The sequence below is a fragment of the Triturus cristatus genome, chromosome 5_2, assembly GCF_964204655.1.
Source record: "Triturus cristatus chromosome 5_2, aTriCri1.1, whole genome shotgun sequence".
Lineage (NCBI taxonomy): Eukaryota > Metazoa > Chordata > Amphibia > Caudata > Salamandridae > Triturus > Triturus cristatus.
The window spans coordinates 412485296-412498627 of record NC_140588.1 but is presented as its reverse complement, the minus strand read 5'-3'; the positions used below and the strand labels follow the sequence as shown (position 1 = coordinate 412498627).

The following is a 13332-nucleotide window of genomic DNA, read 5'->3' as shown; positions in this document are numbered from 1 at the left end:
TTGTATACCAGTAATTTGCTCGATCTGCATTTTAATAAACATGGGCCACAACAATACATCAGCTCAGGTTTCCAAATATAGTGAATAAAAAGAAATCATTTTTTTTAGTGTGCACATACAACATTGTGTGTGCCACTAACAGTTTCTTTTCAGAGTTGGAGAGCCTGAGGATTCCTTAGCCCATCCAGCCCCGACCCACAGGGGGCTTTTCTTGTGTCCCTTATGGTCAGTCAAATCCTGACGTCCATTGCTGTTAATGGGATCACCTTCCAGAAACATATAAGTCAACTCTATTATCTATGCAGATTGAGACTAATAGCTTAGTGTTGTACTTGGTGGTTTACTTGACAGATTGTGGCCACTTTAAAACAAAGAAGAGCAATAATACCTGTGGCTGAAACAATCAGTAGCATTATTTTCCTCTCTCTCCTTGTTTTCCTCTCTCTGTATTTCTTTCTCTCTCCCTCTCATATATATATATATATACAAACCCGTCATGTTGGCATCATCAGGGTTTACAAATGGAACGCGCGGTGAAATGTTACTTACTGAGGCTGTCTTTTATTTCTATCCATTTAGGGGTGAAAAAAGGAGACCGAGTGGCAATCTATTTGCCAATGATCCCAGAGCTGGTGTATGCCATGCTGGCGTGTGCACGAATAGGTGCAGTCCATTCCATCGTGGTAAGTACACACACTGGGCTACCAGCCCTTCCTCAAGCAGACCTTCCCTAGCTTAGGAGGCCTTGGAGGAGAAATTACTATGTACATTCTGTGCTCATCAGGTCATGAAAGAAATCACAATTAGAAGATCTTTGGTAAAGTAACTTTTTGGGTTTTGAGCCCCAGTGCATTTTTCAACTTGGTACATGACAATAATGAATCTCTTTTAGTACTTTCAGTCAATTTAAACTTTCTCTAAGTTCACCCACTAACACCTTCCAGTAGTCCTTCTTGAATGGTTAGAATGTTATCCAGTTTGGTTTGGTTCTCATTTCATTATTCCATGCCATTATTTTTCTTACTTTTCCTGCAGCACAGTATAGAGTCAACTTTTCCAAAGAAACATGTAGGGGATGAAAGGTGAACTGGAATGAAAGGTTGACCGCAATGAAAGACCCTCATTTTATGCTACATGTTCCAGATAGAAACCTCCTCATTTTTGGCAGCCCCTTCCTTAATGGAGAGTGTAAGAACACAGGTACATGCGCTGTGCAGTCACCTGTGCTCGTTTTCCCTTTTTTGCATTTTTGAGTGACACTGTGTTTTGCCTTAGTAGCCTTACATGACTGGGTAGCGGCCGGCACTCTTTCTGCTCTTAAACAAGGCTAGAGTCTGCTGGACCAGTGATACATTGTACCTCCTCCCTTAGTTAAGGTACCTTGTCCACACTAGACTTTGCCGAAGACTGATGGTTGGTGTCAGTGCAAGGCCTTTGTAGTTACACCTCTAGACAAGAGGGCTCAATAGGCACCTGGACACCTAGCGTGCACTTGCCTGTGTTCTCCAGTTCCTGTACCTCACTTCAGGAATTCCAAATGGCCCTCAAGACCTGGCTGTTGGAATAAGCCTCCGGGCCTGCAAGCTCCTGGATTCCCTAAAGACCTGGCTGTTGGAATAAGCCTCCGGGGCCTACAAGCTCCTGGATTCCCTATCAGGTGATTAGCTGTGCTTTATAAATCCTGATTGATTGATTGAGTAGTTTGACTTACAACGGTTTAGTTGAATGTGGCTGAGATCCTTCACTGCTCGCAAGCGTGCATTTGTTTACTACGTTTTGGTGCCCTGCTGGAGGGCCTGATAGTGTATTTGAATTATTAATCTTACAACACACAGTGCAGTGTTTTCAATACAAATATGTCTTATGAAAATGCTCCTTAAGGCTTGCAATGCTTAAACAGTGCATGCCATATTTTGCAGCAAGAAAAACAAATATTAATTAGAAACGTCATTTGTATGCAGTGTTTCATACTATACTTCTGGCATTGCACACTGCTGTAAATAGCAGGTATTTTTAGCACCCAATTTAAATGTCACTATTCTGAACCGATGTTCTATTCAATTTTACTTTAATATCTGTATGGTCAAATCGGCTCAAGGGACAGGTAGTTCTTCACTCTGGGCTATACTGCCGTCACCACTTAGGAGCAGTCAGCCCCCACTGTCCCTGGATTTCCCATCATGAACTTCTATAACCCTGCAGGTCTAGACAGACAGACTCTGCCCTATGAAATGAAATACCGTATTTAATAGAGCGCACAGCTACTCAAACTAGAGTGTCCTGGAGCATAGACAGCGGAGGGAGAAAAGTGGAGGAACCAGATTTTGATTAAAGAGCCACGTTCTAAATGAAAGTAGGTCAATGTTTACCCTCAAGGACTCCGGAAGGCTATTCCACAGTTTTGCGGCCAAGAAACCAAAAGATCTACCTCCAGTGCGGACAAGGCGTATTTTGGGCACAATGGCCAGGTTCGCATTGGAAGAGCGTAGGGGTCTTGATGTAGAATAATGGTTCTTTTGATTAAGTAGCCGGCTCCACCCTTGTGAAACGCTTTAAAGAAGATGGTCATAGATTTAAAGGTTATTCTCTCTTTAATGTGGAGCCAGTGAGGAGATTTGAGAATCGAAGTCATGCTAGATCTGGGTTTTGATCTTAGGATGGCTCTGGCTGCCGCGTTTTGAACCACTTATAGGCGCTGGGTCAAGGATTTGGGGAAACCGAGGTACAGGCAGTTGACGTAGTCAAGTTTTGATGTCACTAAAACCTGCACCACAATCTTTCTACTCTCCAGCGGTAGTAATGACTGAAATTTCTTTAACATTCGGAGTATACCGTAGCAAACGCCCGTGAGATTTAGGTTCTGACCTAGACCTCAGCATGGCTCCATCTCTTTAGCACTTACTGCACCAGTCCTCACACTTCTGTGCCTCTATGCTGTGTCCAGCATGCATGAAAATAACCTTTCCCTATTTACATTTTTTATGTAATTAAAACACAGAGGGGTTGTTTTCACATACTCTGCCACCAGCTTCCAAATCCGTATGGGCTGTGAATCAGGCCGAAACATGTTGGCTAACCGAACCATAATTGCTATAGTTTTACCCCCAGACTGCTACTTTTAGAGATATTGAAGGTACCCAAACCAATAAAGGAACAATCCTTTGGGTATAACCTTGAGATATTTTTATCTGGGCCCGCTGCACTATTCCAGTAAAATGCTTATGTAAGAACTCTCTTACATGCTGTGTTCACCAGAGTTATATTTACCTACTTGGGTGTGGTTGGGTGCATATGAAGAAGAATGCCACGATAAGTTGCAGGTGAGGTGACCGTTCCAAGATTTTTTAGATTCTGCTGGCTAGTTTTTTTCTTTTGTCACTCCTAAATTAGGTAAGCTTTTCGCACCAGGGTACTTGTTGTGTGTATACTCTAATAAGGCTGCCATACGCTACGTACAGCCTCGCACCATGGTGCAGAGGTGAGTGTGTGCTGTCTACGATTGGATTTGTACTGGGAGTATACTCTTTCAGTACCAATTCCTCAGCCTAGAAACCTTGCAAGGATCCCTGCACTGGATATGTGCTGTGCACTTCAACACACATGCAATGTGTGTATTTAAAAAAAATAAGAAATCACCTTTCCCTTTTTTAATGCCTGCTTCACGGAGGTATATTTTGTGACGTGAAGCCCCATCTAGCTGTCTTGGTAGATCGGGCTTTGCATGTGAACCTATGGATGTTTACTCTGATCCACCCAAGTAAAGCCACAGGGCCCGATTCACAGAACTAACTTAAGACAAAATCTTAAACTTACTACTTTTGGTATTCACAGAAGGCATTTAGTAGTAGTAAAGTTAGGATTTTGTCTTAAGTCTGTCCTAAGTCTGTCCTAAGTCTGTCCTAAGTCTGTCGTAAGTTTGTCTTAAGTCTGTCCTAAGTTTGTCTTAAGTTTGTCTTAAGTCTGTCTTAAGTCTGTCTTAATTCAAACTTAAGACAAAATCCTAACTTTACCACTGCCAAATGCCTTCTGTGAATACCAAAAGTAGTAAGTTTAGGATTTTGACCTAAGTTAGTTCTGTGAATCGGGCCCACACTAACGTCCCCTTGAAGTAAAGTGAAACAAGCAGTGCAAAGTGCCTTTTGCGCTCATAAAATGTCATCTTTCCATCGCAATGCACCTTTTACTCTGGAAGGTAAATGTCACTTTGGGACAAAGCCATGGCAAATCAGAGCGAGGCCTTAATTAGAGTTTGGTGAATTGAGATATCCACCAGAATGTGGCGGATGTCCTGTTTGCTTTGTTGAATGCATTGATGTCGGAGACCCTCTGAATACAGCGCGCAGGACAGCAGCCAGCTTTGGCAGATGTTCTGCTCCAGCAAACTCTAAACACAGTAAAGCAGTTCTTCTCCAGCAGGGTCTCCAGGTTCTGGAACTCAGCCCCCCAGGCATCAAGATATTATCTTCCTTGCGCACATTTAAATAAGAAATAATATGCCTGTGTTTTCAGCGCCTCCTCACAGTGTGAGAGTACCGATCAGCGCCAAGTGCCTTTGGTTCTGGAAAGACTTTATTCTGTTATTAAGTCTAATGTATATTTAAATTATTTAAAGCTATTTGATAGATCGTTAAGAGTCTGAATAGCTGATCTACTTTATTATGTGTCTTCTTAATGTGTTACATTACTCTTGTGACCTATAAATAACTGTCTTTTACTGTGTCATATTTTATTTGACCTATTTTTGATTTATAGGTTTACTTTTTATTTATGCCATTTCGTAACCCGTCATTTATAACTTGGCCTTATGGATGGCACTGTCTCACTATATGGATCTAGATCACACTATAAAAAGATGGCACTAAATAGATCAGCACCATAAGACTGAACTTAGACTTCCAATATCTCTTCGGTTCAATCCATCAATGCCGATGTGTGATTTTCCCATCACTACTCGCCCTTGCTGACCTTGTCAGCACCTATAATTTCTCAAAATCACCACATATGAGGACATCATCCCCTCCTCCTGCCTCACATCTGTAATTCCCCAATCAGTCTGTCCAGTACTTGACATCACAGCTTCTCTCCTAAGAAACACCTCCCCTTTATGGAAAATCCCATCCCCATCTAACAGAACCACAACAAGACCTAGATGAACTCTTCAACTACTCTTCCATTACCCATCTGCCCCTCATTGCAAGGATCTGGGCAAGGACAGGTGCTGTTCACCTGCAACAACACATAGATCATGACTAATTTCCTAAAGCTTTCTGGGTAATGGACTTGTTGCTAAATAGAAAATGCATAAACTAAGAAGGATGACGACAATCCTTAGAATTACTGATAATAAAGATTATGTTTACTAGTTTCTTCTGACCTACAAGCAATACTCGGCACTGCGGTCTACTAAGCCATCCTCTCCACCCTATGCTTTGATATGGGTGTGTCCTCAAGTGATCCTGAACTGCTTTATCTCATTACTTTCTAGCAGACAACAGTATGGAAAGTGAACAATTCAGTGCCTCCTCTCCCACTGCAAGTGAAGTCTCACACCCCTGTCCTCAAAGGTTGATTCTTTATCCAATAATATTTAATCTTGAAGTTTCTGTTTGCCATCAGGATATCACCATAAAACCATATACCCATGATGTAGATATATGCCTTAAGGTGTTGAAGGCCTGTGATGTCCAGCAAATTAGAACCTGCCTCAGCCTATGGTTGCTTGTGACATTTAAAGCTGGAGGGGATTAAATATCCGACAAGTGAACAAGGGAAGTGGGAAAGCCTTTGTTTCCTCAGTGTGATTCAGGGGAGAGGAATGAATCCTAAAACTGCAAGAAACCTTTTAATTAGTGTCACCAAATCACATATTGCAGAACTCAATTTTCACATGCATTTCCTTAAAGCCATACATTTTCAAGGGACACTCAGGAAATACTCCAGTACTTTAGCAGTGTACTAAGCAGGTCTGATCCTTCCCATAAGATGGTGGCAAATTTGCAGATTCAGCAACATTTTTCCTAAAACACAGATTTTCCATACTATTTTATAAGAAAGCCTAGATTTTATAACAATATCTTGAAGACCCTAAGTGTGACTATAGTTACCATTATGCAGTCCTTCCCTTACATTTATATTATATTCTTTATCTAGCTCTTTTTGTTTGCATTTAGGCATGCCTACCTAGCCACCACTCCCGATGGCAGCACCAAGGCTCAATATCTGCATTCACTCCATGATTCGGCATAACCCCTTCTCCAATTAAGAGACTTTTCCCTCTGACCCTAGGTGTAAGCAGCCTATGATACCTATCAGAAATTCTGGGTGGGACCCACAAAACAAAAATGATACGTAGCAATAGATGACAAATATGCTATCAACATTATGATGAAGACTTCAATAGTAAAAATATATAATCATAAGATTGTCTAGCAGTCTTAAGTTCGACCAGCGTAATACTCACCTATGTGTCTTTAGTAGCATCTAGACTTTCCTATAGAATAGAGTGGAAAATTCTGATTCTGTGGCAAGAAAGAAGGGCTATATTATGGCAGTTCTGAGCATTTATACCACCCTGGCAGCCACCTCATATATTGGTTTAAAATACAGTTTAAACATAGATTTGTTGACCTATCAACTGCGTTCACGATATCCTCCAATTTGGCACTCCTAAAAAATGTCTTGCTTGCAGTGACTCTCCTGGTTAGACAGTGCCCTGGTCAAAAAGGCTCTTCCAATGGTCTTTTTCCACACACTTTTTCACGCATTGGCTGAAGATATCTTTAGATTTCTGAGAGAAAATAAAGTCTAGAACTCATTCAACTTTTTATTTTATTTATTTTTATTTGCAGAGTTTTATATAGCGCTGGCTAGACCCGGAGGTATCAGAGCGCTTTACATGAGGATCAGCGGGTTACAGGTTATGAAAATTACATCAGTTACAGTTACAAGTATAGGCTTAGGAGAAAAACATGAGATTACACAATGTTATAAGTTATTAGCGCGCAGCATAGCCAAGACATGCGTCTAATGGGGAATGGAAGGTGGGGGGGGGCGGGTAGGTAAACAGGGGTGAGGAATGCAGATAGAGTGAGGTAGACCGGAAGGGGGGAAGTACTTCAGGGGGAACAAAGCAGTCAAAGAGAAAGACAGATAGAACCATGAAGAACCGTGAGAAAGAATGTCCGATGTCCGGCTGGGTAGGTGACGGCCGCGGGGGCGAACCAGAGACAGACTCCTCTATAGCTGTTTAGGACAGCTCCACTGGGCAGCGGACAAGGGTACTCGGGCTCCGCGGTAAGTAGAAACAGTTTTAGTTTCCGCCCATGGGGCATCGTCATAGTTCCATAGAAGGCAACGGTCCCGTTGTTACTGGGAAACGCCGTCCGCCTCATCCTCCAGCTCGCCCCATGAGAGGAGAGGTGGAAGAGACAGCTCCGAAGTCTGCTGATCTTCCCCATTCCGCAAAGCAGTAGTGAGTGTTGGGCAGTAGTCCAGGAACACAGTGGAAATACATTGAAATACTCACAGTGTCAGCTCACTAGGAAGTCAGGGGTATACTGACGCACGGAAATTGGTCTTTGTTTTCAGAGTGGCGAATAACATCTCTCTTTTAGAAGAAAACATCCTGTTCCTGTCTTCATAATGTTAAGAACCCTCACATCCAACTCCCACTCACATGGATCAAAGTACAAACACATTGTCACTTACCCTTTCAGGCCTTGATTGATAATCATTCAGTCTGAGGCTGACTGAAGCACCACCTTAATATACCATAATAAAGAGCACATGGGAGAGAGAGGTTTACAGTCTAACACTGTGAGGATTCTGCACACCTTGGTGAAAGACAATTCCTTAAGCTTTACGTTCAATTTTGAGTCGCAGACCTGCAGAGATCGCAGAGAGTGTTTACTAATGGGCACACTGCCCTCTGGGTCCACCTGCACAGGATGTCAGGGTGAACTCCTTCGCCAGAAATCTTGAAATCCTCTGCCATTGCTAGCATCATAGCCAGTTTTGTAGTCCGGTCCAACAGTTTATTATGCCAAAACCTGTACGGCCTGTGCACCCTTCTAGTGGTTCCTGGTGTACTTTGAAAGGAAGTTGAATGTTTAGTGGTTCTTTTGAAGTATCTTTGCTATTTCTTCATCAATCCCTGGTCAAGGGCATTTTGTCTCAAAGTTGACCCCTAACTGCCTTTTTCAGAAGCTTACAAATGCTTTTCATCAAAAGTACTCCACCCATGCAGGGTCCAATCAGAATACATGTGATGTAGAAATTCAAGATCCTCTGGGTTCAACGTCTCATTGAGGTCCTTCACTGGGACCTCCTGTTATCCAGTCATTTGATTTGGTGATACACATTCAGAGCAGTTCTCAGCCAATGAGACTGCGTTGGAATCAGAATCCGGATAAGCTGAGGTGCTATTAACCCTGTTGTCATCTCCAGATAAAATATTCTCTTGTTGCTTGTTGCCAATTTGTCATTTCTAATGGTCAGAGGGTTGATGGAGTTGAGTTTGATGCTGTTCAAGAAAGTGCCTTCAGCATGTTCAATGGATCTAGGACTAGTTCCGCTTATTATTGCAGAGTGGCAAGGGGGACCCAAAGTTTGGGATCTCCTGTGGCCAAGGGTCTGTCTAATTTTGGAGCTGTGTCCCTATCGCCTAGTGTTCTGTAACAATTCTTCTGGGTCCATTTGGCCCATCACGCTCAAGAGCCTTTTTGGATGACATGGACATAGCCCTAGTTCTTCCACTCATACAATGTGATTGACAGTGCTGGGCCTGCAGGTCAGTCAGTCGCCACGTGGTAGGAGGCAGGGCTGCACAGTTCAGACCTTCAGAGTGACAGCACACATTTGTTATGCCGCTGGTCCAAACAGCTACATGTGTGAAACACTGTTTCAAATTGTGTGGCTCACTAACCTGCCCATGGAGAGGTGCACACAAGAGTGCAGAAATTGCAAGAACTGAGTTTACTTTTATGTCTGCTCTAACCAGTATTTCATGGCTCTGAAGAAGGCATATATTATGGTTTTCTCAGAAATTGTCATGCTCGGTTGAGGGCAACGATAGTGGTACCACCAAGGTGTCACTGTTTCTTTTAGACTATCCTGATGTACATTGGGACCTCCTTTGACAGGGATATGAGCATAGTTTTAGTGTATTGTTGTAATGCAGTAACAAAACAGAGTAGATCTGACTATAGTTCATTTTCCCTGTAAGGAGCCTTCAGTTCTCTGGGTCTCTAGATTTATTTCTATGTGGCTCAGTTGCGGTTGCGGCTCTCATGGACAGCAGATAGGAACTCTCTTGAAAGAAAGCTTCCATCTACAAGTGTGACCCCAATTGCCTTGAATTGGGCCGTAGTTGTTGCTGCATCCTGGATGGACAGACTGGTCAACAGTAAATGATGGATGTTATCAGAAATATAATTTTCCAAGATGTTAATTCCTGAAAAAGAGTTGCGCTGAATGTACCTAAAAATACATACCCACCTTTCCATAATACGTGACTTGGTGACTTGGGATGTGATTATTGATCCATCTTTGACTACACAAGTCAGTCATTAAAAACATACATTTGATAGATGGAATGCTTGAATTAATCTCATCCACTGTCGATTGTACGGGGTCATATTCCATTCCATCATTTTTCACCCCCAACCATTTCACTCTAGACAGAGGCCTGCCATATGCAAATCAGTACCAAGCCTGTTCTTGATGGCAACAGTCCATGCTGAACTGCCAGGCGTGGCCCTCTCCGATGGTAATTCAAGAAACCCCAAACTAGTTTCTAGCCACTAGAGCTTGTTAGTAGGGTGCATCTTGATTCCTATGGCACAATGAGTACGAGAACCACGTCTGGGCTTACCTGTTGTATTTAGGGCATCAACTGTAACAAATAACAGATTTACGGATGGAATTAATCTCAGCCACTGGCGATCTTTCAGGGCTGCAGTCCAGTGCACTGTTGTTCGCCCACCATGCAGCTAACCAGAACAGTTGCCAGTGGTTTAGACTGTTTGCAAGCATTCTTCCCATCCCCTTTTGTTTGTTGACGTAAAGCCTTAAGTGGCCAGTTATATGCACGGACATGGGTCTCTTGCTCGCTGTTCTGCAGAATCCAAACTATACTTCACGAATGAGGTTTAACTAGGCCAAAGCCAGCCTGGGTGGCTTGTACTCCTTTCTGGAGCGAACCATGCCTGGCAGTTTGGGGTGGACTTTACCCACAAAGAGCAGGGTAATTTCTGATCTGCATAATGCGGCCTCTGTCTAGAGTGGTACGGTGTGCAAAAAACAATGGATGGCTGGAATGCGACCCTGAGAGATTGTCAGTGGTTTCGACTATATGAAAATATTCGTTCCTTCATTTTTTTCTGTATTTTGATGTGGTCCCACACTTACCAAAACAAAAACAGAATGACCAAGACCTGGAGTCCCACAGGGGCTTAAACACCTGGAGTGCCACAGGGGCTAATTGTTCAAGGGCTGCTTATCAAAAGTATGCAAGTGGCACAAGCCGAATTAACCCACACACTATTGTCACGAAGATCATGAACATTGTAAATTATGTACCTACCTTCGATGCTATCATTGCCCCATGTCACACGCGTGTCTCTGAGCTCAGATTTGCAAATACCGAACAGCATAATTATAGGGCAAATACCTTACATCGCAGTTTACTCTGTAACCATTTACATCATTTTACTTAAACGTATAAAGAAATGTGAAAAGTGTAAGTAGTAGGCAAACAAACTGTGTTCATAAGTGAGCATGACCATCATACTGACTTTTCATCCCGCATCATCGATTGCTGATGCTTGCTGCAGTAGTATCGGATGATCATCCATGGGCCACCCATGCTCATATCATAGGAAACAGCGGCGTTGACGACTTGAACAATAGCCACATCTAAAAGCTGGAAACATGTTAAGAGATCAAGCCGCCATGCTGGACAGCAGAGCTGGGCTCATTGAGCCAAGAACAACAGCAACATCCAGTCAGGTATTCAGGAAATCCTTAAATGGATTGGAGCTCAGTTTACATAGGATGAATTTCCCTAGACCTTTTGGGGCATATTATCAAGCACCGCGTTAAGATTATCGCCGCTTTAGCAGCAGAAAACTGCCGCTAAAGCAGCGATAATGGACTTGATAATATGCCGCAGAGAATTCCCATAGAAGCCCATGTTGACACCAGAACATGGGCTTCGATGGGAATTCACAAGGGCATATTATCAAGCTCATTATCGCCGCTTTAGCGGCAGTTTTCTGCCGCTAAAGCGGCGATAATTTTAATGCCGTTTCTTGATAATATGCCCCTTCAATCGTTCTGAAAACCCCAACTCGGGGGCATATTTACAACGAGGCGATAAAATTTTTTCGCCACTTTAGCGTCCGTTTTCGCCCGAAAAGCGGCGATAATTTTATCGCTATATTAGCAAGGCCACGCTAACACGTGAATCCTTGCTTTAGCGTGGGGATGTCTAACGCCCAGCTTTGCATCTCTAATGAGATGCAAAGTGGGCGTTCCTGACCTGACACGATAGGATAAATGTCGCTAAGCGACATTTCTCCTATCATCAAGCCCCACGCTATGAAGCATAGCGTCAGGAAAAGTAGCGATAACACCTGTTATCGCTACTTTCCTTACGCCTGCTTCAGGACTGACTTAGCCATGATATCCTATGGAAGGTGGATATCATGGCTAAGTTTGTGAGTCCCTATCAACTAGCTAACGTGAGATTATCGCTGGGTTTCCAGCGATAATCTCACGTTAGCCAGTTAGCGCTAGAATTTTTATCGCTGATGAGATAAGCATTGCTAATAGAAAGCTATCTCAGAGATAAAAATCTGCGCTAGCCGGCGATAATTATCCGAGCGCTAAGTGCGCTCAGCGATAATTATCGCCGGTCGTTGCTGATATGCCCCTTGGTTCTCCTATTAGAGCCCACCCCTACACAACAGTTCTCTTCTTTGCTCCCTGCTCCATCACTCTCATGTGTCCGTGTGCCTGTGGCTGGTGGTGGTCAGGCTGAGTAACTATAAGAAACCTGAAAAACTATTGAATTCCACATTAGATGGAACATGGGCAAACGCTGGCAGAAACAGTGGTGCATTCTGTGTGCCTTCACAGCCTCTCCCGCAGCTATCCGCGTGCATGACATTTTATCGCTTTTCTTCGATTTAATGAAGGAGGATGACGAAGCTTCTCGAAGATGATTGGCGCGTGCACCTGTTTGCATTCCTCCACGAGAGCCTTGCTTGACAAGGGGCTTTGGAGGCACCTGTCGCTGTCGCTCCTACCCGCAATTGTTTATGCCAACTGCTAGAACTCAGCAAAACTGACCTTGCCATGGAAGCACATATTTTTCAGAGCCACGCACAGCTTGTTAATTCTAAGTTTAAAATACTGGAGCATTTTTAAAGGGCAGGGCTCTGACTGAGCAAGGCAGTACATCCTGGCGAATCACTGACACAGTGTAAATATATAAAAATGTATTCATCCACCTGATTTGTTCATCTCAAAACGTATTTATTTAAACCCTCTTAATACGTAGTATTCAGAGCGACTTATTCACAAAGGTAAACTTACAATTTTGTGTAAGGTTACGATTTTTTAGGTATTCGCAAGCTAGGAGTGTAGGTTTACGTGTAGTATCTTTATAAAGATATTACACGTAGAACTACACTCGTGGCTTGTGAATCCCGAAAAAATCGTAACTTTACAAAAACGTGTAAGTTTACCATGGCGAAGAAGCCCCAGAATGTTTTTCATCCATGGCTCCGAAATCTGGCTTTACCCACCAAAAATAGGTGCTTGGTAAGTCGCGATCGAAGAACATCAGCCATGTTTTACGTAACCCATTGGAATGCGTCAACCCGCCCAAGCTGACCAAAGCCAACTTTATCTTCAGCGCTGAGAAGTAACTAAAAGGGGACACACAGCGCTTTATAAAAACCCCGAATAAGTAAATACGTATTGTGGAATGTCTACTTCTTTTGCCTCCGATACTGCGGATCAGCTTTAAGAATACAATTTGGCATAGCTCAGTATGTGGCATAATGCAACACTACCAATAAAAGAAGCACATTCTCACACTGCAAGTCATGTTTTGAAAGTAAAATGTAATCAAGGTAATACATTAATGTCCCATGCTACTCCCTTGCTGCTTTCTCACTGGTTGCGCAATACATGGCAGTCAAACCGGATCCGCAGTATCTCTTTAAGGCTCACTTTATTACCGGGACAGCTGGGAATCGAGGGATGCTGACCTTGGTACCACTCCCAGTGATCATATAATTGACTGCACGGCAGGTTTTTCAGTAG

General features: G+C 43.1%; 1 protein-coding gene across 3 annotated transcripts in view; it reads left to right on the top strand.

Moving 5' to 3' along the window:
• Window positions 1-13332, top strand: part of ACSS2 (acyl-CoA synthetase short chain family member 2) — a 156908-nt gene that overhangs the window by 51637 nt on the left and 91939 nt on the right. For all 3 annotated transcript variants that reach the window (XR_014962136.1, XR_014962135.1, XM_085607321.1), the window contains exon 4: window positions 580-683. Coding sequence is in view for 1 of the 3 variants with exons in the window: in XM_085607321.1 (XP_085463447.1) it covers window positions 580-683 (104 nt within the window). In the remaining 2 variants the exon portion in view is untranslated. The remainder of the gene's footprint in view (window positions 1-579; window positions 684-13332) is intronic.